This window comes from Scyliorhinus torazame, chromosome 6 (genome assembly GCF_047496885.1).
Source record: "Scyliorhinus torazame isolate Kashiwa2021f chromosome 6, sScyTor2.1, whole genome shotgun sequence".
NCBI classification, from domain to species: Eukaryota; Metazoa; Chordata; class Chondrichthyes; order Carcharhiniformes; family Scyliorhinidae; genus Scyliorhinus; species Scyliorhinus torazame.
Window position 1 is genome coordinate 54,969,386 of NC_092712.1, and position 27,177 is coordinate 54,996,562.

Consider the following 27,177-nt stretch of genomic DNA (forward strand, 5'->3'; position numbering starts at 1 on the left):
GTTGTGGACAGTGCGGAAGGATGTTACAAGTTACAGAGGAACATAGATAAGCTGCAGAGCTGAGCTGAGAGGTGGCAAATGGAGTTTAATGCAGAAACGTGTGAGGTGATTCATTTTGGAAGGAATAACAGGAAGACAGAGAGTACTGGGCTAATGGTAAGATTCTTGGTAGTGTGGATGAGCAGAGATATCTCGGTGTCCATGTACATAGATCCCTGAAAGTTGCCACCCAGGTTGATAGGGTTGTTAAGAAGGTGTACGGTGTGTTAGCTTTTATTGGTAGAGGGATTGAGTTTCGGAGCCATGAGGTCATGTTGCAGCTGTACAAAACTCTGGTGCGGCCGCATTTGGAGTATTGCGTGCAATTCTGGTCGCCGCATTATAGGAAGGATGTGGAAGCATTGGAAAGGGTGCAGAGGAGATTTACCAGGATGTTGCCTGGTATGGAGGGAAGATCTTATGAGGGAAGGCTGAGGGACTTGAGGCTGTTTTCGTTAGAGAGAAGAAGGTTAAGAGGTGACTTAATTGAGGCATACAAGATGATCAGAAGATTAGATAGGGTGGACAGTGAGAGCCTTTTTCCTCGGATGGTGATGTCTAGCACGAGGGGACATAGCTTTAAATTGAGGGGAGATAGATATAGGACAGATGTCAGAGGTAGGTTCTTTACTCAGAGAGTAGTAAGGGCGTGGAATGCCCTGCCTGCAACAGTAGTGGACTCGCCAACACTAAGGGCATTCAAATGGTCATTGGATAGACATATGGACGATAAGGGAATAGTGTAGATGGGCTTTAGAGTGGTTTCACAGGTCGGTGCAACATCGAGGGCTGAAGGGCCTGTTCTGCACTGTAATGTTCTATGTTCTTGTTATTGAAACTTTAATAGTCTGTCTTATTGTCACTTTTATGGGATTGTAGGAACAGCAGTTTTGTTTCAAAAGAACAAAAGAATATTTGTGAATAGGTGTATTTTTTCTCAGTAGTTCCACCCTTGCCATTGTTAGTATGTGTATCCATCTCATTAATTAACTATATGATACATACTGGGCATTGAAGGGGCTTGAGTTGGCATGGAAAGTTTGAGGAACCATGGGATGTGGCTGGAAATTTAATATGGCACTGAATTGGCATGGAGAGTAAAACGGGCCTGGGGGTCATTGTTGGGCGTGAGTTCGCATGTAAGGTAAAGGGGCCTAGGAGGTGGGTGGAGTACGGTGAAGCCTAGAGGACCTATAATCTTCCTACACAACAGGGACAAAGTCCCAGAGGACAGAGGTGGGTCTTCTAACCAGCCTGCCCCAGTATTCGTCCACCACCATGGCCTGTGATACTCTGATTGCAGGGTCAGTGGGCCCAACCCCGCCCTATGCCCAGCCCCTCCACCCACCCCGACGCTACAGAGCATGAGGGCACATTCTACCAGGATGGTAAATTTCCAGATTCGACCTGCCCACCTCGGGAATCAAAATCTAGCCTTAATTTTCCTGATCATAATCTTAGTTTAAAGAAAATGTGATGGAAGAGAAATATTATTCAATTGCTTTGAGTTTGTAAACTTAACATAGGGGGCAATTATGCAGCCACTTTAGCTCCAGCAAGAACGGCGTTGTGGGTTTTAGATACCGGCAGAGTTGGGAAACGCAATTCCTGCGATGAGATTATGTTTCCCGATTTTCCATGCACCTCGCAAATGACGAAACAGGGTTCCCACCCAGAATGAGTGAGAACCTCATGGTAATACATTTGAATAAATTTTACTGTAATTAACCACTCTGCCACATGATCTCCCCATACTTGGTATTCACGTGACGTTATGTTGGTGAGGTTTACAACAGGTTTGTGAAGATGGGAAACGGTCGAAGGGATCCCGCCGGGCACCAAGGTAATTATAGCCCAGAGGCGGAGAGCAACATGCCGGGCATACGTCCTACCATTGCACAGGTTACAACTGCCAGGTTGACAGTGCAAGGTCGGTATGTCAACCTGTGCCAGGAGCAATGCCAGTGGTAGGCCCTCTGGGGAGGGTCGATGTGTGGTGGGGGTGGCTGATGCCTGTGAGGGAGGAGAACGCCTCTGAGACTGCGGTGGCGGGAGAGGGGAGAGGGGTGAGACTTTCTATGTTGATCGGGATGCCCTTTAAATATCATCCGCCCTCCCGCCCAAAACGACACCCAGTCTTTTTTTCCAGAGTGACAGAAAATCTGGTCTAAAACCTCGGCTGTGCAGCTGGGGAGCTACACGCCAGTTTCAATCAGGGCCTGACACTCGGAAACAATACGGGGAAATTCCACTCATAGTATCACAAACTATTGTATGAACTCAATCCCAATTATGTTTCTTGTTGTTGTTCTGTCCAACAGGTTCTGCTGTCCTGTTCCCATGTTTTTCATAGGGTAAGTCAAGGAAAATGCAGAGAAATTATTAGAATTCCCAATTTTTAGGAAGATTTGTAAATAATGTTTTGTGTAACTAGGGAGATACAATGTGGTGTGGCACATGTACTATCAGTATTAAAAGAGACGGTGCAAAATAGTTTGTCAAACGTATGAGCATTTGCTTATGCTGTTTATTTATACCTTTGTTCTGAAGATTTGCATGCAAGCCTTTGAGAGGTTCTCGGGGAGAAAGAGCTGCCCGATGTGCAGGAAAGAGCAATACCAGACCAGGGTAATTCATGATGGAGCTCGTCTGCACAGGATAAAATGTGCTACAAGGTACTAATTTGATTACAGCGCCATGTCTGTGCCACCTTATAGAAAAACTGTGTGGGTTCAATCCCCAGCTGAGGTCTTTCGTGGAGGTCCTGTCTCCTCGCCTTGCCCCACCCTTGCAGAGCGGCACCCCTCAAGCTATGAGTAGCCAAAAATGTCTCTCTGGTGGAGGGAGATGCCTATGGTCCTTTGAGACTATGGCAAGATGAAATGAAATGTTATGCCTCTAAGACGCTACTAGATAAACACAGCTTGATTGCCAAGAACACAGTAAGTTGCTCTTATTCCCAAGACTATAGTGCTAATATTTTTTCATTCTCAAGTATGGGTCAAGTCCAAAAGAGATTTGACTAAGTGTTTCTGTATGCTGGAGTTCTTTGATAGGGGTTGTCCAAAGATAGAATCATTTATAGATCTATTTGCGGGCCAAAATTAAGATTTCCTACGTGTTGGTATGACTTCACCAATCCATGTATAAAGTGAAAATTAAATAACAATTGCACTGATTCTGAATAACGTCTGCACAGCATTTTGTGAGAAAGAGAGTGTGACAAGGCGAATTGCCGAAGCAGAGAGCTAACACAGTCACGGCGGGCCGGATTGCCGTCTTCTGTGCTGTAACCGTTCTCTGCTACTCTGTTGCTTTATGCGTTCTGAAGGGAAGCTTTACTGCAATGTGCATTTCATCGATCACACCCAGCATTTGAAAGAGGAAGGGTAATTATAGTAGTACGAGAGAGGCATTGATCCATAATGCTCAGCAGGAGTTTATCCCAATCAAAAAGAGGGATTCCACGAGAAAGGCAAAATCCATGGTTTACAAAGGAGGTCAAGGATAATGTGAGATTGAAAAGCAGGATATGGAAAGTGGGAAGGGATAGTGGTAAACCAGAGAACTGGGAAGATTTTAGGATCCTGCAGCAAAAGACTAAAAGGCTCATAAGAAGGGAGAAAATTAATTTTGGGAGGGAACTTCCATGCAGTATAAAAACAAACAGTAAGAGTTTCTGAGGACAAATAAATAGAAAGCGGGTGGCAATGGTAAATGTGGGAAATCCACTGAACCAGGTTGGTGAATTAATAGCAGCAAACAAAGGCATCTTGCGGGCGGATATGCTAAATACATTTTTTGCATGTCTTCACCGTGGAAGACATTGCAAATATCTCTAAGATAGCAGATGGGCTAATTTCGAATAAGATAGTAGAACTTACGAAAAAAATCCCTTTCTGACAGGATAGAGTGTTAGAGAAACTCAAGGGGCTAATTGGAAACAAGTCTCCAGGACCCGATGAGCTGCACGTTAGGGTTTTAATGGAAGTGGTTGCAGAGGTAGCACAGAGGGCGGCATGGTGCCACCGTGGATCAGTACTTGGGCCGCAATTGGTCACTATTTACATGACCTGGAGGAAGGAACAGAACGTAAGGTTTCCAGATTTGCCAATGATACAAAAATAGGTGGAATATATTGTAATTCTGCAATGGGTTATAGATTGATTGGATGACCGGGCGAAAATCTGATAAATGGAGTTTAATGTGGGGAAGTGTGAGATCATGCATTTCGATAGGAGGGATCAAAAGGCAGATTATTATCTAAATAGAGAGGTGAGTGAAGTACAGAGGGATGTAGGTGTTCTAGTGCATGAATCACAAAAAGCTAGCAGGCAGGTGCAACAAGTAGTTAAGAAGGCAAATGACATTTTGTCCTTATTGCAAAAAGGTGGGAGTTTAAAAATAGGGATGATGTGGAGATGCCGCCGTTGGACTGGGGTGGGCACAGTAAGAAGTCTTACAACACCAGGTTAAAGTCCAACAGGTTTGTTTCGAATCACTAACTTTCGGAGCGCTGCTCCTTCCTCATCTGACGAAGGGACTGTGCTCCGAAAGCTAGTTATTCAAAACAAACCTGTTGGGCCTTAACGTGGTGTTGTAAGACCTCTTACTGCACTAAAAATAGGGTGGTTTCGTTGCAATTGTACAGACTGAATATGTTTAAAAGGTATAAATGGAATTGGTGATGCAATGTGAACTCTCTGCTTCTCAAACCGGGCATTGTGCTCTGACGGAAGATTGTGCATTTATGCAAAGATCTCTTAGTCTTTGAGTACTGATGTGAGGTTGGTTTAACAGGCTTGCACTTTAATCTTAGAGTTCAAGCTTACTGGCGAGGATATATTGTTCGTAAATGGTACAAGGAGTTGAGACGCACTGTACCTCCAAAGGACACAAAATTACGAAGGAAATTCTATGAAGAAAAGGTATGGCGGTAACTTTATTTTCTATCCTTAACTGCTGTTGCCAATGAGCTGCGAATTGTGACCATCTTAAATAACAGATTCAGGTACTGCCAACTGGCACTCCAGAATTTGAGTATAAATCCAGTTCAAAGGTGACTGGTGGTTAAGGATCACAAAGTGAAGGCCTTTGGAGAATTTTTGCTGGTCAAAAGCAATCGTGATTACATAATAATATCACGAAGAACAAGAACAAAGAACGTTACAGCATAGGAACAGCCTGCACCGATCACATGTTCTATCTAGACCAACCGCCTGTATCCTTCTATTCCCCGTCTCTTCATGTGCCTATCCAAATAAGTCTTAACGGTCGCTAACGTACCTGCCTCAACCACCTCACTTGGCAGTGCATTCCAGGCCACCACCGCCCTCTGTGTGAAAACAACTTCCCCTGCACATCTCCACTGAACCTTTCCCCCCTCACCTTGAACTTGTGCCTCCTTGTAATTGTCATTTCCGCCCTGGGAAAAAGCCTCCAACTGTTCACCTTGAGAACTAGTTGAACAGTTCCAGGGAAAACATGATTACAGACTATAATAATGGAAGCAAGTCGGTTTGTGTAAAGTTTGTGTTGCGGAGACCATGTATATCATAAGAAAAGCCCTTAAAAAGCATTGTCATTATCTTTGCTTTGCTGTGCAGGACCTGAGTATTACTGAACAAGGACACATGCTGTCAAAGCTTTTTGTCTTGCACTCAGGACAAATGCAAGAATACCTTTGCATCAATCATGAGGATAGATTGGAGTGGTTGAGACTGTTCTCCTTGGAGAGAAGGAGGCTGAGAGGAGATTTGATAGAAATGTTCAAAATCATGAGGGGGGGCTGGACAGAGTAGACAGGGAGAAACTGTTCCCACTTGTAAAAGGATCAAGAACGAGAGGGCAGAGATCTCAGGTGATTTGCAAAAGAGGCAAATGTGATGTGAGAAAAAGCATGTGTGGTGGAGGCAGGTTTAATCGAGGCATTCAAGAGGGTGTTAGATGATTACTTGAATTGAAACAATGTGCAGGGATACAGGGAAAAGACAGGGGCACAATAAAGGGGGGGGGGGGATACTCTAATCTCTCGTTGTGGGGAAGGGGGTCACCTCTGTACCTGAATGTGCACACAGCCTGAAGATGGTAAGGGTTGAGGTCCACATGGGACATCCACAATGATGGGTTCAGGGGGCAGGGAAGCAGTGTCCACAACAAGCCATTGGAGGAGGCTGGAGAGTGAGTCGACATCATGGGGCTCCAGAATGATTGGAGGGAGGTGAACGGTCATAGGGGAGGGTCAAAGTTGGCCTGGAAGTAGAGGTGCAGCAGCACCATGTTGAAACTCCAAATCAATGAGGCAGTTTGAAAATGAAACTAGGAATTGCCAAGGAAGGATTCTGAGGCAGTGTGGGAGAAGACCTTGGCTGGACTCTGGGGCCCTTTCAGGGGGCAACCTCAATTTATTAGAATTTCAACATTGAGATTAAGGCTCAGCTGAGACAGTCCACAAAGACTTTATTGAGAAGGTGGAGCCAATATCTCAAGATGTGCTTTGACTCAACACTGCACTCAGCATTGGTGTCACATTAGAGGTGGTCTCATTGAGCAGTTAACCATCAGAGGGATGTGAGAAGAGGAGAGGCAGCCAGCTATTAAGGGTGTGCAGCTGCTGGATATATGTATCACAGCTTGTATGGGCAACATTATTGAGAGCCTCCAGAGAGTCATGGCTGAATCGGGGAGCATGAAAGGAGCATGGCTCCTTTCTCCTGGAGGCCATCTCAGGAGGTGCATACCATACAGCTGGACTGCAGAGCGTGAATGTGTGTTCAGGTGGCATTTAAATATGGCACCAGGACCTTCAACTCCAAAACGTGACAGCAGGGTGAACAAATTAGTGCCCGCCCCACGGTGTCATTCAGAGGGTGGCTTGCCAAAGCATAATTAATGAGGTTCCAAGCATATTCATTTGCCCAGTGGGAAACACGCTGCTTATCTCACCCACCACTATGCTCCAGAACAGAAAATTCTGCCCAGTGAGACAGTTAGTTTGACACGGGTGTGAGTGGCTGAAAATATGACACAAAAATCATTAAAAAGTTGTTACACAATGTTAAGTTCTGCACACATGCCAGACATTTAATGGATAAAATAGACAATAGATGTAAATTATCAGATTGGTGCTAAGCATATTTAAGTGTTCTTACAGTGCTCTGTAAAACTGAAGGCAAAATAATTTCCTGCTATTTCTGGACATATGGATTGGTGCCGCAGAAAGTAGATTGTGAAGGGAGGGGGAAGAAGCTGTTGTGTGGGCTCCGAATGACAGTCTGAGAGATTGTCACCATGATAGGAGGCTTGAAACTCCTAGCCAGTATTTACTTTGTGCTTTCTCCTTTAAGGCAAGCAGTATGGAGAAGCTCTGTGTAAGTGAACGAGTGAAAGATCCATTGACTGGACAAACCAGGGCGGGGCAAAAGGTCAAAATTCCAGGGCCCCAGAAAAATGGCACCGCGGTTAGTGACAACCTTTTATGTTGCTGCCATTTACAAGATGGCCTTCCAAAGGAAACACATGCTGAGGCAATTCACTGCCCCTCTGGAGGTAGTAGTGCAACCTCATCTATATTTGCAAAAATAAATGCAGCATTAAAGAAAGGACCTATTAAAGACATAATGTACAATTGATTTAATTTGGAACTTGACAACCCCTTTGCGTATTTAGCAATGACTGATTATTTAACTGTGAAAGGATCTGTTGGGGCGGTTTCTTACTTTATTTCTTCACTGAGTCAGGCTCTGACCAAAACTGCAGATCAATTACTCCCCGACCCTCCTCCCCACCCTCCCTCCCCCACCACCGAGCTGTCGCCGGCATTCCTCTCCCCCTCACTGCCTGCTCCCCCCCTCGCCCCGCCCTGTGCCTGCAGGCTCCCCCTTCATTTCCCGCTCCACATCATGGCTGAATATTCCCCCCTCACTGCCCCTCCCCTCTGCACATGCCTGCAAGTTCCTCTCTCAATGGTCTTGGCGCTCTACCCCCCCCCCCCCATCACACATAATAATGGGAATCCCCCCATGTGGCTCCCCAGAGGGTCGCCCAGGCACTTCCCGTGGCACTGCCCATTGGCACAGGTTGGCACTGCCTGATTGGCACTACCCGGGTGCCAACCTGGCAGTGCCAACGTGTATCATGGGGCAGTGCCAGGAAGCAGTTCCAGGGCACTTCTCAGCCATGTCCCTCTCCCCCATGGGGCTGTACTTTGGCGCTCCCCCCCCGGGGAATCCTCTCGACTGAATCTTGTTCAAAACCTGTTGTCAACCTTGCCAACGTGATGTCACATCGGTGAGGTTTCAATATTCAGCGAGGGGGAATCATGTGGCGGGGGAGGGGAGGCTGGGTAATTACATTCAAAGGTATTGATAAACATTAAGATGAGGTCCTCACCCTTTGTGGGCATTGGCCTCATGAGGTCACCGGCGAACGGTGTGGAAAATCGGGAAACGCGAATTCTCCGGAGAGAGTCACGTTTCCCGATTTTCTCTAGATTTTCCACCCGTATCAGTAATCCCGTGGACCACTAACACAGCACCAGAATCACCCCCGAAGATGCCTTTTCTACAGGACGATAGATAGGATGGTGGTGAGGTTAAGAATGAGAGACATTGCAGCCGAGAGTATATTAATTTAAACTGTTGATGAGCTTGTGCCATTGTTTTTTAAACAGACTGATGACAATTGTCTTTGAGTGTGCCACGTGTTTAGTGGTCAAATTTTAACTCTGATGGTCGGATTAAAATGGATTCCAAGTGTCCTTTGACAGCGGTAAAGATTATTTTGCAGCAAGTCTTTCACATTGCTTCCTTAAAAAATAATTTGCAGAAAGTAATTTCATTATTTTAGTTCACATCTTTTTGATTAAGGCAGAGTGACGATTCATTCGCCAAATACAACAGTGAGTTACTCAAAGCATTTGTTTAAAATATCTAGAAGCTCACCTAATGTTGCAAAGATTACAAATACCGTACACCAGTAGTTCTAAAATGCAGTCAAGCTGATAAAGCTGCAACTTTTGCACTTCAGACCCTAACTCGTCCCTACTGAGTTAGAAAAGGTCAAAGAATATTGGAAATTGTGGTTCGGAGATATGCCACTCTCGCCTTTAAACACAGGTTAAATCAAATAGCTTCAGTCAATTTTAAATTGCAGTTACAATTTCGGTTGGTGATACAGTAGTTCCCATTAATCCGTTTCAGTTTCTTAATAATTTAGATCAAAGCAGCGTGAAAGGTCACTGAAACTGTGTTATACCAATACCATATACAAGAATGTTTACATGAGGGAGACGTGCTCCTTGGAATGTCGGGTGCGTCGTGATACAGTTCTTTGATCTTTACCTATAAAATGTTCGTACAAATGTCATGTAATTGAAGTATGGCCATTTATTGCAGCAATTAAATCTATTCAAATGCATCATATTATCAGCAGCTTTGCTGGTTGTATAGATGGTTTTCTAAAGGTGGTAAGTTGAGTCATTTGTGAAACAATTTGCTCAGCTCCATTTATTTCCCCACAAAAGGGAGGCAGCCTTGTTTCATGATTTGAACAATTTTAATTTAAATCTCGCCAAACAGTATAATGGTCTTGAGGTTTGCTTAGTCGGAGAGCTTCCTTTATCACATAGAGATGGCAAACAAGCTGTTACTAACTTGGAACAGTGTGCCTGGGAAGATATTAAACCAGTCAAGTCTTATCTTCATTGATATGCTGTAAATTCCTTGCTTTTCAGTTTAGTTTTGAGGCTTACCGTAAGTCAACACATTAGTAACCAATTTGCTGGCATTTAAATGAAAGTTTCCTCAGGCGGGCAAAGTTCACTTTAATTCCACAGGCATTGCAGAGTCGCCGTATTAACGTTTGAACTGAGTGTGCCCTCCCCCACTTGTCCCACTCAGAATTACGTTTGGCATTTTAATTGTTTCTTTCTGTTTTGTCACAGTATTGAAACGTTAAAGTTCAAAATAGTACCTGAAAATCGATGAGATAAAAAAAGTACAATGAATGCTGAATATCTGCAGTAAAAGCAGAAAGTCCTAGAAGTGCAGAATGATCAGATAAAGGTTTGAATAAAGGGTTACTGACAAAATGTTCCTGTTTTGCAACAACGTGAGATGCTCGGCTTCCAGCCCCATGGTTACCCCTAGCACAGTGCTGCAATATCCTGAACAGCGATAGCAAAACATTCACCCCACTGTCGTCAGACAACGGGAATCATCTACAATCACACAAAACCAAAACTTCTTACTGCATCTCTGTGACTTCATAATTGCTGCTAAACTCCACAGCCCCTGCCTCCCCGATTTTCGGAAACCTCATTTACCTATCTCAAGCCCACTGCATATTGCCAACTCTCTTCCTGTTGCACCTTGGGTAATAAAAAGGGCGAAGAAATGAAATGAAAATCGCTTATTGTCACAAGTAGGCTTCAAATGAAGTTACTGTGAAAAGCCCCAAGTCGCCACATTCCGGCGCCTGTTCGGGGAGGCTATTACGGGAATCGAACCGGGCTGCTGGCCTGCCTTGGTCTGCTTTCAAAGCCAGCGATTTAGCCCTGTGCTAAAGTAAAAAGTGAACATGCAATAACAAAAGACACAATTTCTAATGGGCAAGGCAAGTACCGGGGGGTGGGGGGAAGCAACTGCGTCCCTTGCACACCTGGGGGTGCAGCCCGCTGACCCCATTGGATTTGGCAAGAGTCAATTAGATTAACTACTTTTAATACGTTTCTTGCAAGGAATGCAATGCAAACTCTGTAAGAATGTCTGTAGTATTGTGGGTACATAGGGCTCGATTCCCTGAATCCCCCAGCCGTGTGTTTCTCGGCAGTGAGAGGTAGTGCGCCATTAGCTGGCGGCCGGATTCTATGATCCCGCCACCGTCAATGGGAATTCCCTCGAAACCACCCCATGCTGCCAGGAAAGCAATCATATGTAATATGCAGCCGTCTCTACAAGTCAAGATTTGGTTTTAACATCTACATATGATACGGCATCAACCCAAACAGTCTCCCTGACAAACTCTCAGCCATTGCAGCGACAGGGGAATCCATCGTAATCACAGCATAGTGACAGGCCGTTTGGCCTAACCATTGCAGGCATTTATACACCGCTCGAGCCTCCTCCCATCTTTCCTCACCTCTCATCATAACCAGAATGCTGCCAGTGAAAAGGAACCTCAGTTAAGTGGGGAGTCTAATGAACTTGGGAGTTTTCTCCTCGGAGCAAAGAAAGTTAAATGGAGGTTTGATAGAGATGTTCAAAATTATGAGTGGTTCAGACAGAGTGAAAGGGAAAAACTGTTTCCACTGGCAGTAAGGTCAGTAACAAGAGCACATAGATTTATGATAATTGACATAATTTGTGCAGCACATCGCTATGATCTGGAATGCACACCTGAAAGGGGAATAGGAAGCAAATTCAATAGTGACATTTAAAAGGCAATTATACGTGAAAAGAAAACATTCGCAATACTATTTAGGAAAGAGCAGGGGGGTGGGACTAACTAGATGGTTCTTCCAAAGAGTTAGTAGGGGCTTTATGTGCTGTGTTTTTCAGTCATTTGATCCTATTAGTTTAGAGTAATCTGAGGCAATTGTCCTGGCTCATCGTCAAGCAAGTTGGCCAAGATTTGTACACGGGTCTGCATGAGCATCATCTCTACCATGAGGTTGTTGTGCTTTACCAAAGAAACCTAAGGAGTGACACAAACGTTGATTGAGTAGATTGGGCCGCAACTCTCTGGAGTTCGGAAGCGTGAGAGGTGACCCCATTGAAACATCCTGGGCGCGATTCTGCCTTCTGGGGACTAAGTCCCCACGCCTGCCGGAACACAGGCGAGAATCACTCCGGGCTTTTTCCTCGAAGGTCCGGGGTGATTCTCCGTTTTCCAGGGGGGATAGCAGAGCCCGGGCGTGTGCCCGCAGTTCTGGCTGCTGGCAGGGCCCTGCTAGTCAGACCGCGCAAGCGCATGGCGGCCGCAAGCTGGTCCGCGCATGCGCGTGGCGGCCCATCTCGGCGTGGGCGGCGCTGACATGGCGGAGCCACACAGCGGGCCCGCGCGGAGGAAGGTAGGTCCCTCCCAGATCGCGATGGCCCACCGATCGCAGGCCTGCCCACCGCTGAGGCCCTTCCCGGAGTCAAATACCTCCCCCCCCCCACCACCCCCCAGCTCCCTGTTCCAACGGCCCCTAACTGGCGCCGCATCGACCGCGCGTGCGGGACTGGCGGGTCCGCGGAGAATCGCGGAAGCGCCATCGTGCCTGATTTCCGGCCTGAACAGCTATTCTCCACCCCCACTCCAGACGCGATTCCGGCGCGGAGGGTTGGAGAATCCCGCCCAAAATTCTCAGGGGGCTTGTTGGGGTACATGCTGAGAGATTGTTTCCTCTGACTGGAGAGTCTAGAATTACAGGTCATAGTCTCAGGATAAGGGGTCAGCCATTTAAAACTGAGATGAGAAGAAATTTATTTAGTTAGAAAGTTGTGAATCTTTGGAATTCCCTAGCCTACTGAGCCATGGACGCTCAGCGAATGAGCACATTCAAAGCTGAACGCAATTCAATTTGGACACTTAGGGAATCAATGGATATGGGGATAGGGTGAGAAAGGAGAGTCAATATAGGGGTTTGGACATGGTTTTATTGAATGGCGCAGCACGCCTGGGAGGCCATATGGCCTCCTCCTGCTTCAACAACTAACTGTTAGAGGAGCCTCCACAAATAACCCCATCCGCAGTGATGGAGGAGCTCAGCACATCAGTCCAAAAGACATCAATGAAGCATCTGCAACAAACTTCAGCCAGAGGTGCCGACTGGGCGAACATTGGAACATAGGAACATACGAAATAGGAGCAGAGGTATACCATTCGGCCCCTCGAGCCTGCTCCACCAGTCAATAAGACCTTAAGTTTTGAATGGCGGTCGGTCAGCTCAGTTGGCTGGATGGTGGTTTGTGATGCGGCACCAACAGCGTAGTTACAATTCCAGTACCGGCTGAGGCTATTCATGTAGGCCCACCTTCTAAACCTTGCCCTTCACCTGAGGGTGACCCTCAGGTTAAATCAATACCAGTAAGCTCTCATAGGGGAGAGCAGCCTATGGTCCTCTGCAACATTTACATATGTTTGGAATTCCACATTCCTATCTGCCCCAATAACCTTTGATCCCCTTGCCTGACAAAAATCTACCTCAGCCGTAAAAGTATTCAATGACCCTGTATCCACCGCTTTCTGAGACAGAGGGCGGGATTCTCCGGTCTCCGACGCCGGAAGTGCGTTCGGCGATCGGCCGGAGAATCCCCGTTGGCGCCGAAATCGGGAATGGCGCCGCTTTTGCAATGCGCCACCCCCTCGCAGAGTGTGCTGCACGCCACCTGGACGGCCACAGGACCTTACCTGGGGCCCTCCCCCAATGCTCTCCCCCCCGATGGGCCGCATTCCCGACGGCGTGGGACGCGTGTACTACTTTTCTTTGGGAACCCGGCTGTGTGCCTGCTAGCCCCCCACCAGACGGATGATCAGTGGAGGTTTTGCACCGTTTTTACGGGCGTAAAAATGCCACTGTTCCCACGCCAGCGTCAGCACATAGTCTCCCAAACGGAGAATCCAGCCCAGAGAGTTCCAAAGTTGCACAACCCTCTGAGAGAAATAATTTCTTCTCATCTCTTCTTAAAGGCCAATCGCTGATTTTAAAACAGTGCTCCCTAGGCCTGAACTCCCCCACTAGGGTGCTTCTTCAACAGCACTTTCCAAACCCAAGACCTCGACCACCTAGCAGAAGAAGAGTAGCAGATCCACGGGAACACCACCATTTGCAATTCCCCAACGAAGCCACTATCCTGACTTGGAAACATATCTCCCGTTCCTTCACCGTCACTGAGTCAAATGCCTGCAATTCTCTCCCTAACAGCACCGTGGGTGTACCTACACCACACAGACTGAAGCGGTTCAGGAGGGCAGCTCACCACCACCTCAAAGTCAGCTAGGGATGGGCAATAAATGTCGGCCTAGCCAGCGAAGCCAACATCCTGTGGAAGAAGAAAATATAATTTCTTCTGTCTCTAAATAAATATGACAAACATTGTTAGAAGAAACTCACAACCGTTTTTAAGAGTTTCTGCGATCATTGGGATTCCCTTGTTTGTAACAGGCAAACAGGGAAAAATAAAACCTGGTGCGAGTGCCAAGGAGTTATGCTTTTTGCTAATTCAAATGTTTCTGTAGTGAGTCTGGACGTTTAATGTTGGATGAAGTGGGCGGGAACACCTCAGCTAGCCAATAATAAGAATGCCAAACAACTGCATGATGGAAAGAGGATCCACCCTCAATCCCTGTACACCAGTTGCATTGCCTGCATCCTAATACACAGGACTAGGGAATGAGTTCTACCTAATCAGAATTACACTTTTGAAAGCATGAGTGCACAATCATGGAATTCGATAGCTAGGACACCAATCAATGTTCCATAATAACATTGCCAAAATATTCAGTCTCTGTAAATCAGTGACCCTGACGATGTATAGTGCATTCGATGGCATGTCTCTTTTGTCATTAATCACATCCTATTTGGGAAATGCCACGGGTGATCCACAAGTATGGCGAGTTGTACTTTGGTGGTTTTTAGTCTTTAATAGAAAACGTGACAATTAAACATGTACGGCTTTTCCGTGTGCTAATTCCAATGGAGCCTGAGTCGTCTCCAGGGACAACCTGACAACACTCACACTGCAGGTGAGTGTTGTGGACGGTGGCTTTCGCTTTAAAGTGGAAAATATTAGACATCAGAAAAACAATACTCCCTGTACTCCTTCGCATTAATTCAAACAGTCAACTTATTAACTTGGGATCTTTTAAATCTCCGAAATAGACTTCCTAAGATGCAGGGATGTTCTCCGTCCAAGAACAACAAAAATAAGTGCATTAAAACTAATTTAGCGCACTTGTTATGTCCATAAATAGAACTTAATCTTATTTTGTTGGTTAAGCAACTTAGCCATCACAACAGAAAGGAATTTGGATGTGAAAGGCCTTTAACTTCAAACTACGAGGTGGATAAGTGTTTCTGAAGTGATAACACGGGGCCCAGTTATCTTCTTCAAACTGCCGATAGTGGTTTGGCTGAGAATTAAATAATCAAAGTACACATTTCTCAAAGAAGAGTTTGTTTTTTACTTTAACTGTTAGCTCAGTGAGCAGTCCTAATCAAATGAGCGACTAATAGCTTCAGAATGAGCATCCACAATGAGTACGGACGTTTTAAAGCCTCCACTTGGCTCAGCTACATCTGACTACAGTGCAGCTGTAAGTTTACGACCTTCGGGGCTGTGGTTATGTAGCTGGCATAGACCAGACTGAATGGGGGAAATGGGACCAATGCGACTGCACAGAAACGAGTGTTGAACTGAACCTGCGGAAGTCACATTGGAACTCTGCCTCAATATTGTTTGTTTACAACTTTTGACTGCTTGGTTTTCCTTAACAGCGAGTCGCTACTAATTTTCAAAGTTTTCAATTTGCTTCTTTGTGAGACACTAATGCAAGTAGAGAGCACCCCCTCCACCCCCCAAAAATAGTCACCATTTGTCAGGGTGACCATAGAGATATCAATAACATCTTGCATTGATATAGTGCTTCCCGTGTCAGGAGCACCCTTATCTTGCAGATCCTGGTAGTGATAAGACTATGACCTGCATTACATTTGAACTAATAATGTGCACTGCATGACCTCAGAATGTCCCAAAGTGTTTGTTACATCCAGTGAAATCCTTTGGAAACACTGGGCGGAATTTAGTTCCAGCAACACCATTTGGAAAACTGATGGGAGTCCCGTGTTGCTGTCATGTGTGAGGCTGAACACTATGGGTTCGATTTAACCGAGACATTTCTGAGTGTCATTTTGGACACAATTGTTTCTCGATGGTCGCATTGGCGAGATCGCGGCCCATATTTAACGGCACTTAGTGCTGAAAATGAGCCCCCACGAGCTTCTCACCATTACTGGCTGTCTCGCCATCTGATTTGCCAGATCCGTGCCTCAGCAGCTCGCCACTAATAAGGGGGAGCTGTATTTAAACACTCCCTCACCACTCACTCCCAGTCAACATACAAGCATGGCAGCGCACAGACCTGCTCCTCGCTTTGGGGATGCCGACCTGGGCCGACTTCTGGACACTGTGGAGTCAAGACAGGACATCCTGTTCCCCAAGGGACCCAGCAACAGGGCCACCAATACCGCCTGGGAGGCAGTGGCAGCGGCTGCCAGTGCAGGCAGCGTGACCAGGAGGACCACTGTACAATGTAGGAAGAAGACCAACAACCTCCACGGAGCATCAAGGGCAAGTTGCCACCCCTCTCTTGGCATCAGTTCTGCCAGCCACCTCTCAAATTCCCAACCCCCACTCCCCAAATAAATCACTGACACCTCGCACCTTCCCCGTATCCGATCTGCGTGCGTGTTACTCAGCAGCCCATGGCATCCACAACCCCTTCATATCCAGTTGAGGTGCCCACACATGCCACCTGCCATAGACCACCCCCCAATGCATCAAGCGTGCGGCTCAAAATGTCTACTTTTCTTCCCCCAGGAGAAGATAGCCCATAATAGATGGTAAAGGGCCAAGATGGAGGGTGGAGTATCAGAGATCCGAGTCCTCACCTCCTGTGAGGAATGGATCCTGGAGATCAAGAGGTTGAACGAGGAGAGAGCTGTCACCGACTGAGAGGTTGGCCTGCGCCACAGAGATGAGGATCCACTGCTCCTTCACCCAGATGATCTGCCTCAAATGAGTTGTTCATGTCAGACAAAATGATCCTTCCCTCTCACTGACCACGTCCATTCTCTCGCAAGGTCTCTACTTGATGAGGTCAGGCCATCCGGTGGTAGTGAGGGGGGAGATGACTTTGTTTAAGGCTAAGGTGGATAGGGAGGAGAGGGAGGAATGCCAACGAGTGATAGAAGAGATTTTGAAGGTGGATGGGAGGTGTGCGAGGGACCCAGACCCCGGCCTCATGGCAAAGAGGAAGGAGGTGCAGGCAAGGTTTGACCAATAGTCCATGGATGTGTCAGTTGAGAAAGGCGGGGGCTATTTGAGTACAGGGAGAAGGTAGGACATATACTGGCAGGTCAGCTCCATAGGGAGGCTGCGGTGACCTCCCACTATTCCGGGGATCGAGGCAGGGATGCCCCATGTCCCCCCTTCTGATGCGTTGCCGATTGAGCCCTTGGCCATTGCGCTGAGGGGTTCGGCCTTACGGGGGGGGGGCATAGCTTGTCTCTGTATGCAGATGATCCGCTGCTGTACATCTCGGACCCTAGCTCATTGGTGAGGGACATAATGGGATTGCTAAGCAAACTCTGGGGAGTTTGTGGGTATAAATTAAATTTAAGGAAAAGTGAGTATTTTGTGGTATCTTCTCCAGGTACAGGGCAGATGTGGAAAGGTTGCCATTTTGGATAGGGACTTTTGATATTTGGGGTTGCAGGTGGCCGCGCGCGGGACTGGGCATGACTTCCTGAGCTAAATTTCATGAGCCTGGTGGGGAGGGTGAAGGAAGATTTGGGGAGATGGAAAAGCCTCCCTTGGTCATTCGCTGGCCGGGTGTAGGCAGTAAAAATAAATATTTTGCCACAGTTCCTGTTATTGTTCCAGTGTCTGCAGGTCTTTTTTGCCAAAGTCATTCTTTCGAGGAGTGGATAGGCTGGTCTTGTTCATTTGTGTGGGCAGGGAAGGTAGCAAGGATAAGGAAGGTGGCTCCAAAGGGGGGGCAGTCAGGGGGCTTGGCCGTTCTGAACTTGTTGAACTATTACTGGGCCACGAATGCAAAGAAGATGCGAGGCTGCAGTAAGGAAACAGGGGCTCTGTGGGTGTGGGCTCTTGTAAAAAGCACCCTATCTAAGCCCACACCTCCACCCTATCCCCATAACCCCACCTAACCTTTTTTGGACACGAAGGGCAATTTAGCATAGCCAATCCACCTAACCTGCACATCTTTGGACTGTGGGAGGAAACCGGAGCGCCCGGAGGAATCCCACGCAGGCACTGGGAGAATGTGCACAGATAGTGACCCAAGCCGGAATCAAACCTGGGACCCTGGAGCTGCGAAGCAACTGTGCTCACCACTGTGCTACCGTGCTGCCCAAGTGTTGGACGAGGTGCTGCCGGTGGGGGGTTGGAGAGTGGGGTCGTTTCAGCGATCCACAGCAGGATTATGGAGGAGGATGAGGAGTCCATGGAAGGGAGTAAGACCAAGTGGGAGGAAAGGTTGGGGATGGGGCTGAAGGATTATGGTGTAAAGTGCTGCGATGGGTCAATGCCTCCACCTCGTGTGCGAGCTGGGGTTGATTCAGTTAAAAGTGGTGTACAGGGTGCACTTAACGAAGGCAAGGATGAGCCGGTTGTTTTGAGGGGATGGAGGATAGTTGCAAACGGTGTGGGAGGGACACAGCCAATCATGTCCATATGTTCTGGTCCTGCCCGAAGTTGGAGAAATATTGGGGTTAATTTTTCAGCACCACGTCTGAGATTCTGCATGTGGCAGTGGAGGCGGGTGCCCTGCAGGGACCCCCTTCCCCAGTGCCTCGGCATGGCAGGGCAATCTAATGGATTTGGCGAAGGTGAAATTTGATCTGAGAGGGGCAGAAGAGGGGTTCCACCGGAGATGGGGCCTGTTTCTTTTACATTTAGGAGATCTGGTCACTGCCCGGTGGGGGGGGGGGGGGGGGGGGGGGGGGGGGTGCATGGTTAAAATGTTGAAAATTTGAATTAAAATCTTTTCAAAAACATCAATAATAATTTAAAGAAGGTTGATGCAGAATTTAGGATCAAATTTAGTTTTAATGTGTAGAAAGTTATGCAGGACACGGTGACCTTGCATTTAAACCTCAAATTTTTCTTGTCACATCAAGTTCTGCCATTAATATTCAGTTCTAGACTTCTTCCGATCTATTGTTGCATTTTTAAAATATGTTGTGCAGTGCAAAAACTAGTTCAAGTCATGTAAGATTTCATTTGGAATTAGATTAAATATACGGGAAGCTGAAGTGATTTAAAAAAAAAAAAAAAAAAAAATGGGATGTGTTCTGTGGATTTTGACTGTGGCCTATGAAGATACAATTTGGCAGTAGATTAATCAATTTTAAAAAAAGATCTGGAAGTTCTAAATCCTAGCTCACCACACAATCCTTTTGAGTTCAGTTTCTATTTGATGTCAACTAGCTTTGTAAGTCCTAAAAGTGACCAAGTATGCATGGCTTCTGCCGTTCCGCTTATAATAATAGAATGGTGGGAAGTAACATCATTGACAAATTGTCACTTGACACAGTTTGTGGTCTACACACTTTACTGGTTAGGGGGAGGAGGAGAGAGCTGAATATTAGTGATAATTTATGTAATGGAAATTTTGGCTACATTCCTGATTATTGGAGCCAAAGGTTTTGGATGGTTGTTAGTTACAAATAATGAACATCTCGTGTTATTCAGATTTTCAATTCACTAAAAGCCTTTTGCTGAACCACAAGCTATAATCCAGTACTATAAAATATTCCCAACAGGATTGAAATAATTATATATTGCATTAAACGGCTTTACAGACCTACATTTGTCTACATAATAACAGGCACTACTTCAAAGTAAATGAATTGTATATGAAATGCTTTGAGATATGAGTGATATATTAACGCCCTATATAAACACATCTTTTAATGTTTTAGACTAAATTAACACTGTTGCAGAATTAACTGTACCTTGAATGATTCATTTAACTTGCATATGTATTTGACATTTAATTTTAAAAATTGTGAACTTTCTGCAGATAGATGCCTTGCCAGGAGAGAGGTTGAGACGAGGACAGGAATTAAGAAACAGCTAGATGCTGGGAAGGCAGGAGGGCTTGCTTTCTTGCAGAAAAGGGTTCAATTTGGATAAAGGGGCTTCATCGTCCAAACTCATCGAGTGATCTCTTTGCATCAGCTATTAATCCTATTAACGGTGTCAGCAGGGGCAGAGTGGGGTAGTCCTCTTGCTTTTGGGTTCAAGCGTTAAAAAAATGTGAGATGATATCCAATGCAGTACGGAGGGTGACATCTTTTGCCGAAAACATTAAACCAAGGCCCCATCTGCCTCCTCCTGTGAATGCAAAAGATGCCACGACCCTGAAGGGCAGTGGCGTTATTCCTGGTGCCCTGGCCAATATTGATCAGCACAAAAATAGATTATTTGGTCTGTATTGCATTGCTATTTGCGAGAGTTTGCGGTGCGCAAATTGGGTGCCATGTTTACTGCAATAGTGACAACACTTCAAAACGTGCATCATTGGTTGGAAAGTGCTTTGACATCAACATCACTATATAAATGCAAGACTTGTTATTTTCTGTCAAAGCACTACGGTAGTTGACAATCTGAAATAATGCAGGCATTCTGCAATTCACAGGACACGTACACAAGCCGCAGTATACTTTGGAGCATGTCAGCCAACATTGATTATTTTCATATATCATAAGATATAGGAGCAGAATTAGGACATTCGACCCATCGAGTCTGCTCCACCATCCTATCAAGGCTGATCTGTTCCTCATCTGCTACCTACAATGCGACAGACCAAGAGCTGGATTGCAAAATCAGCCAGAGCATCTCCTCCCTCGAACACATGACCTAGGAGCGGGAGTAGGCAATTTAGCCTTCCGAGCCTAAACATCTTCAATGTGAGAATGGCTGATCCCATCCTGGCCTCGACTCCACCGTCCTGCCCATTCTCCATAACCATTGAACTCATTACCAAATATGTCTAACTCCTCCTTAAATTTACTCTCTCTCCCTGCATCCACTACACTCTGGGGTAGCGAATTCCACAGATTAACAACCCTTTGGGAGAAGTAGTTTCTCCTCAAATCTGTTTTAAATTTGCTACCCCTTAGTCTAAGATTATGACCTCTCGTTTTAGAATGCCCACAAGAGGAAGCATCATCTCCATGTCTACTTTATCCATATCTTTTAACATCTTGTATACCTCAATTACATCTCCCCTCATTCTTCTAAACTCTAGAGAGTATAGGCCTGAACTGCTCAATCTCTCCTCAAACGACAAACCCCTCATCTCTGGAATCAATCTAGTGAACCTCCTCTGAACTGCCTCCAATGTCACTACATCTTTCCTCAAATAAGGGGACCAAAACTGTGCACAATACTCCAGGTGCGGTCTTACCAATGCCTGTATAGTTGCAACAACATTTCCTTAGCTTTATACTCAATTCCTTTTGTATAAATGCCAACATTCCATTTGCTTTCCTTATTATCTGCTGTACCTGCATGCTTATTTTCTGTGACTCATGCACTACGACACCCAGCTCCCTCTGCATCGGAGGTCCCCGAAGTCTCTCCCCATTTAGATAATAAGTTGCCTTTCCATTTTTTCAACCATAATGCATAACCTCACACTTATCCACGTTAAACTCCATCTGCCACATTTTGGCCCACTCTCCCAACCTATCTATCCATTTGTAAGGTTATTTCCTCACTGCAACATACACTCCCACCTATTTTTGTGTTATCTGCAAATCTGGCTATAGAACCTTCTATCCAAGTCATTAATATAGATTGTAAATAGCTGGGGCCCAAGGTCCAAACACTGTGGCACCCACGGGGCAGCATGGTAGCATTGTGGATAGCACAATTGCTTCACAGCTCCAGGGTCCCAGGTTCGATTCCGGCTTGGGCCACTGTCTGTGCGGAGTCTGCACATCCTCCCCGTGTGCGCGTGGGTTTCCTCTGGGTGCTCCGGTCTCCTCCCACAGCCCAAAGATGTGCAGGTTAGGTGGATTGGCCATGATAAATTGCCCTTCGTGTCCAAAATTGCCCTTAGTGTCGGGTGGGGTTACTGGGTTATGGGGATAGGGTGGAGGTGTTGTGCCTTGGGTAGGGTGCTCTTTCCAAGAGCTGGTGCAGACTCGATGGGCCGAATGGCCTCCTTCTGCACTGTAAATTCTATGACCCCACTAGTTACATCTTGCAACCCAGAAAAAGACCCATTTATCCCGACTGTCTGTCTCCTGTCCGTCAGCCAGTCTTCTATCCAAGCTAACAATTTACCCCTAATCCCATGTGATCTAACCTTGGAAATTAACCTTTTGTGTGGCACCTTATCAAATACCTTCCGGACATCCAGATATACTACATCTACAGGATACCCATATCCAATTTGCTTGTTACATCTTTGAAGAGCTCAAGCAAATTAGTCAAACTTGATTTGCTACTTCATAAAGCCATTCTTTTTCTGATGGTCAGCGCTTTTGATTTCCAAATGTCCTTTTACATCCTTGCTAATTGATTCTAACAATTTTCCAACCACAGATTTTAGACTAACTGGTCTGTAATTTACCACATTCTGCCTCCCTCCCTTTTTGAATAAGGCGGTTACGTTAGCATTTTTCCAATCCACTGGAAACTGTCACGTGTCCATGCCATTTTGGAATATCAGAACCAATGGATCCACCATCTCTGCTGCCACGTCCTTTAACACCCAAGGATGTAGGCCATCAGGCTCTGGGGACTTGTCTGCCCTCAATCCCGAGAGTTTGTTGAGTACTGTTTCCCTATTGATGCTGATTGTTCCAAGTTCCACTCTTTCTATTACCTCTGAATTGCTCGTTCCTATAGGAATGGTACTAGTGTCCTCCACCGTGAAAACTGAGGCAAATTATTGATTTAGCATCTCTGCCATTGCTGTGTTCCCCACTATTAACTCAACAGTTTCATCTTCCAAGAGGCCAACAGTCACCTTAGCGACTCTCTTCCCTTTTTATGGACTTGCAGAAGCTTTTGCTATCCTTTTTGATATTCTGTGCTAGTTTTGTTTCATCATCTACCTGAGCTCTTTTTATTACTTTTTTAGTATCCCTTTATGTTTGAAAGATTCCCAATCTTCCAGCCTGCCAATGGCCTTTGCAATATGATAGAACTTAGCTTTTGGCTTCATAATGTCCTTGACCTCCTGGTTTAGCCATGGATGTTTTTCACCCCTCTTCCCATCTTTCTTCCTCACTGGTGTTATGGGCCAGGGTTTATAGAACTCCAAAGAGTATCATGGAGTTCACCTGACCCACAACTTTTAATAGATTGTGGTATGGGGAGCACACGGCCCACTCTACAGGTGTGGTACAGCAGAAATGGAAAAGTATTTTTTTTAAGGCAAAATAATGTTTATTCTATGAAGTCAAGTTAACCTTTTTAAAACATAGTGAACATCTTAGCAACCATTAATTCAAATACAAACCCCAAAGACTACAACACTAAGTAATCCTTTCCTTTTAACATCCACTAAGCTTTCCTTTTAACATCCATACGACTTAAAAACACCTTTTAACAGAAGCACATTAGGTTTACATTCACTACTGAGAACATTTATAATTCTGAATTCACCAAATGATCAAGAGATAGTCTTTTGATGGCAGAGAGAACAGCAGTACACCTGCTCGGTCTGGCTTCAACTCCAACACTGCAAACAAAACTAAAACCCACCCTGCAGCCTGCTCAAAAACGAAAGTAAGAAGCTGACAGACAGCCCAGCTCCACCCACTCTGACATCACTGCAGTAGTAACACCCATTTCTTAAAGGTACTCTGACTACAGATATTTATATACACACCCATTTATTAAAGGTACTCTCACATGACACTTCACCCAAGAAAAAAAAACCATCAACTTCAAGGTGGTTTCATTTTTCACCTTTTCACCATTCTTTCAGAAATGCACACAGTAAATATACTTTTTCGTTTCAAAAAACAACAGATACAAACAGATATAATAATATAGTCCATTTTTATTCTTCTTCCTCCAACTGAAACCTTCTCGATTGACAGTCTCATTGAACAAGACCCGATCCGTCCATTTATCTACGCCTCGGCATTTCTCTTTAAAGTCAGATGCTTTAGTTCAATCTGATCACAGAGTCCCTTGTAATTCTCCAACACATGAGCATTGATTATCACAGCTTTCAGGTAGTCAAATGCCTGTTGAAACTCCGCTGTCCACTGAAATTTTCGATGTTTCTTCAGCAAGTCCATCAGTGGAGCAATCACGCTACAAAACATTTGCACACGTTGATCAAATCCACTCATGGCAAGAAATCGCATTATTTCCCTTTGTCTCGAGGGTATCGGAAACTCCTCCAGGAAAGTGACTTGGGCTTTTCAAATTCACTTTTGGCTAGGTTTATCATCAAAACCTGAAGTCGATCGAATAACTCCATCAGGTGTTTTAAATGATCTTTCCAAGTCTGGCTAAAAATTACCAGATCGTTGATGTGTACCGCACAATTGGGTAATCCTGAAACGACTGTGTTAGTTAACCGTTAAAATGTGGCTGGTGTGTTTTTCATGCCAAATGGCATAACTTTGAATTGGTATATACCATCTGGAGTCACAAAAGCTGAAATCTCCTTCGCCCTTTCGGATAAAGGTACCTACCAGTAACCTTTAAGTAAATCCAATTTGGAAATAAAAGCTAATTGTCCCACTTTCTCAATGCAATCCTGCAAACGTGGGCTAGGATTTAGAATCCGTTCTTGTAACTGCATTAACCTTTCCATCGTCCACACACAACCGTTGGGTACCGTCTGGTTTTGGCACCATCACTATCGGTGAGCTCCATTGGCTGCAACCCACTTCAATTATGCCATTTTTAAACATACTCTCAATCTCTTTGTTAAACTGTGCCAATTTTTTTTTTTTTTTAAATAATATTTTATTGAAAATTTTTGGTCAACCAACACAGTACATTGTGCATCCTTTACACAACATTGTAACAATACAGATAATAATGACCTTTTTTAAATTTAAACAAAAACAACAACAAATAAATAAATATTAAATAACAAAAAATAAAAACTAGCCCTAATTGGCAACTGCCTTGTCTCAGGCCACACCCCCCCCCCCCATCCCCCCCCGTCCCTCCCCCCCCCCCCCCCCCCCAAGTCCTGGGCCGCTGCTGCTGCCTTCTTTGTTCTCCCCTATCTATCTTTCCGCAAGATATTCGACGAACGGTTGCCACCGCCTAGTAAACCCTTGAGCCGACCCCCTTAGGACGAACTTAATCCGCTCTAACTTTATGAACCCCGCCATATCATTTATCCAGGTCTCCACCCCCGGGGGCTTGGCTTCTTTCCACATTAGCAATATTCTGCGCCGGGCTACTAGGGACGCAAAGGCCAAAACATCGGCCTCTTTCGCCTCCTGCACTCCCGGCTCTTGTGCAACCCCAAATATAGCCAACCCCCAGCTTGGTTCGACCCGGACTCCTACTACTTTCGAAAGCACCTTTGTCACCCCCATCCAAAACCCCTGTAGTGCCGGGCATAACCAAAACATCTGGGTATGATTCGCTGGGCTTCTCGAGCACCTCGCACACCTATCCTCCACCCCAAAAAATTTACTGAGCCGTGTTCCAGTCATATGTGCCCTGTGTAATACCTTAAACTGAATCAGGCTTAGCCTGGCGCACGAGGACGACGAGTTTACCCTGTTTAGGGCATCTGCCCACATCCCCTCCTCAATCTCCTCCCCTAGCTCTTCTTCCCATTTCCCTTTTAGTTCGTCCATCATAGTCTCCCCTTCGTCTCTCATTTCCCTATATATATCCGACACCTTACCGTCCCCCACCCATTTCTTTGAGATGACTCTGTCCTGCACCTCTTGTGTCGGGAGCTGCGGGAATTCCCTCACCTGCTGCCTCGCAAAAGCCCTCAATTGCATGTACCTGAATGCATTCCCTTGGGGCAACCCATATTTCTCGGTCAGCGCTCCCAGACTCGCAAACTTCCCATCCACAAATAGATCTTTCAATTGCGTTATACCTGCTCTTTGCCACATTCCATATCCCCCATCCATTCCCCCCGGGGCAAACCTATGGTTGTTTCTTATCGGGGACCCCCCCCAGTGCTCCGGTCTTTCCCCTATGTCGTCTCCACTGTCCCCAAATCTTCAGTGTAGCTACCACCACCGGACTCGTGGTATAGTTCCTTGGTGAGAACGGCAATGGGGCTGTCACCATAGCCTGCAGGCTGGTCCCCCTACAGGACGCCCTCTCTAATCTCTTCCACGCCGCTCCTTCCTCCTCTCCCATCCACTTACTCACCATTGAAATATTAGCGGCCCAATAATACTCACTTAGGCTCGGTAGTGCCAGCCCCCCCCTATCCCTACTACGCTGTAAGAATCCCTTCCTCACTCTCGGAGTCTTCCCGGCCCAAACAAAACCCATGATACTCTTTTCTATCCTTTTGAAAAAAGCCTTCGTGATCACCACCGGAAGACACTGAAACACAAAAAGGAATCTCGGGAGGACCACCATCTTAACTGCCTGCACCCTCCCTGCCATTGACAATGCTACCATATCCCATCTCTTGAAATCTTCCTCCATCTGTTCCACCAACCGCGTCAAATTTAGCCTGTGCAATGTGCCCCAATTCTTAGCTATCTGGATCCCCAGGTAACGAAAGTCTCTTGTTACCTTCCTCAACGGTAGGTCTTCTATTTCTCTACTCTGCTCCCCTGGATGCACCACAAACAGCTCACTCTTTCCCATGTTCAATTTATACCTGAAAAATCCCCAAACTCCCCAAGTATCCGCATTATTTCTGGCATCCCCTCCGCTGGATCCGCCACATATAGTAGCAGATCATCCGCATATAAAGATACCCGGTGTTCTTCTCCTCCCCTAAGTATTCCCCTCCATCCCTTGGAACCTCTCAGCGCTATCGCCAGGGGCTCAATCGCCAGTGCAAACAGTAATGGGGACAGAGGACATCCCTGCCTTGTCCCTCTATGGAGCCGAAAATATGCCGATCCCCGTCCATTCGTGACCACACTCGCCACTGGGGCCCTATACAACAGCTGCACCCATCTAACATAACCCTCTCCGAACCCAAATCTCCTCAACACCTCCCACAGATAATCCCACTCCACTCTATCAAATGCTTTCTCGGCATCCATCGCCACTACTATCTCCGTTTCACCCTCTGGTGGGGCCATCATCATTACCCCTAACAACCTCCGTATGTTCGTGTTCAGCTGTCTCCCCTTCACAAACCCAGTTTGGTCCTCATGAACCACCCCCGGGACACATTCCTCTATTCTCATTGCCATTACCT

The 27,177-nt window shown here is 46.0% G+C and overlaps 2 protein-coding genes across 4 annotated transcripts in view; one reads left to right on the top strand and one right to left on the bottom strand.

Annotated features, from left to right (window-relative positions):
- Window positions 1-21,354, bottom strand: part of LOC140424793 (uncharacterized) — a 455,234-nt gene extending 433,880 nt beyond the window's left edge. The window contains exon 1 of the mRNA XM_072508205.1: window positions 21,338-21,354. The gene's annotated coding sequence lies outside the window, so the exon portion shown is untranslated. The remainder of the gene's footprint in view (window positions 1-21,337) is intronic.
- Window positions 1-27,177, top strand: part of rnf32 (ring finger protein 32) — a 250,400-nt gene that overhangs the window by 213,764 nt on the left and 9,459 nt on the right. For all 3 annotated transcript variants that reach the window (XM_072508206.1, XM_072508207.1, XM_072508208.1), the window contains 3 exons: window positions 2,361-2,393; window positions 2,590-2,714; window positions 4,859-4,967. In XM_072508206.1, the coding sequence (XP_072364307.1) occupies window positions 2,361-2,393; window positions 2,590-2,714; window positions 4,859-4,967 (267 nt within the window). The remainder of the gene's footprint in view (window positions 1-2,360; window positions 2,394-2,589; window positions 2,715-4,858; window positions 4,968-27,177) is intronic.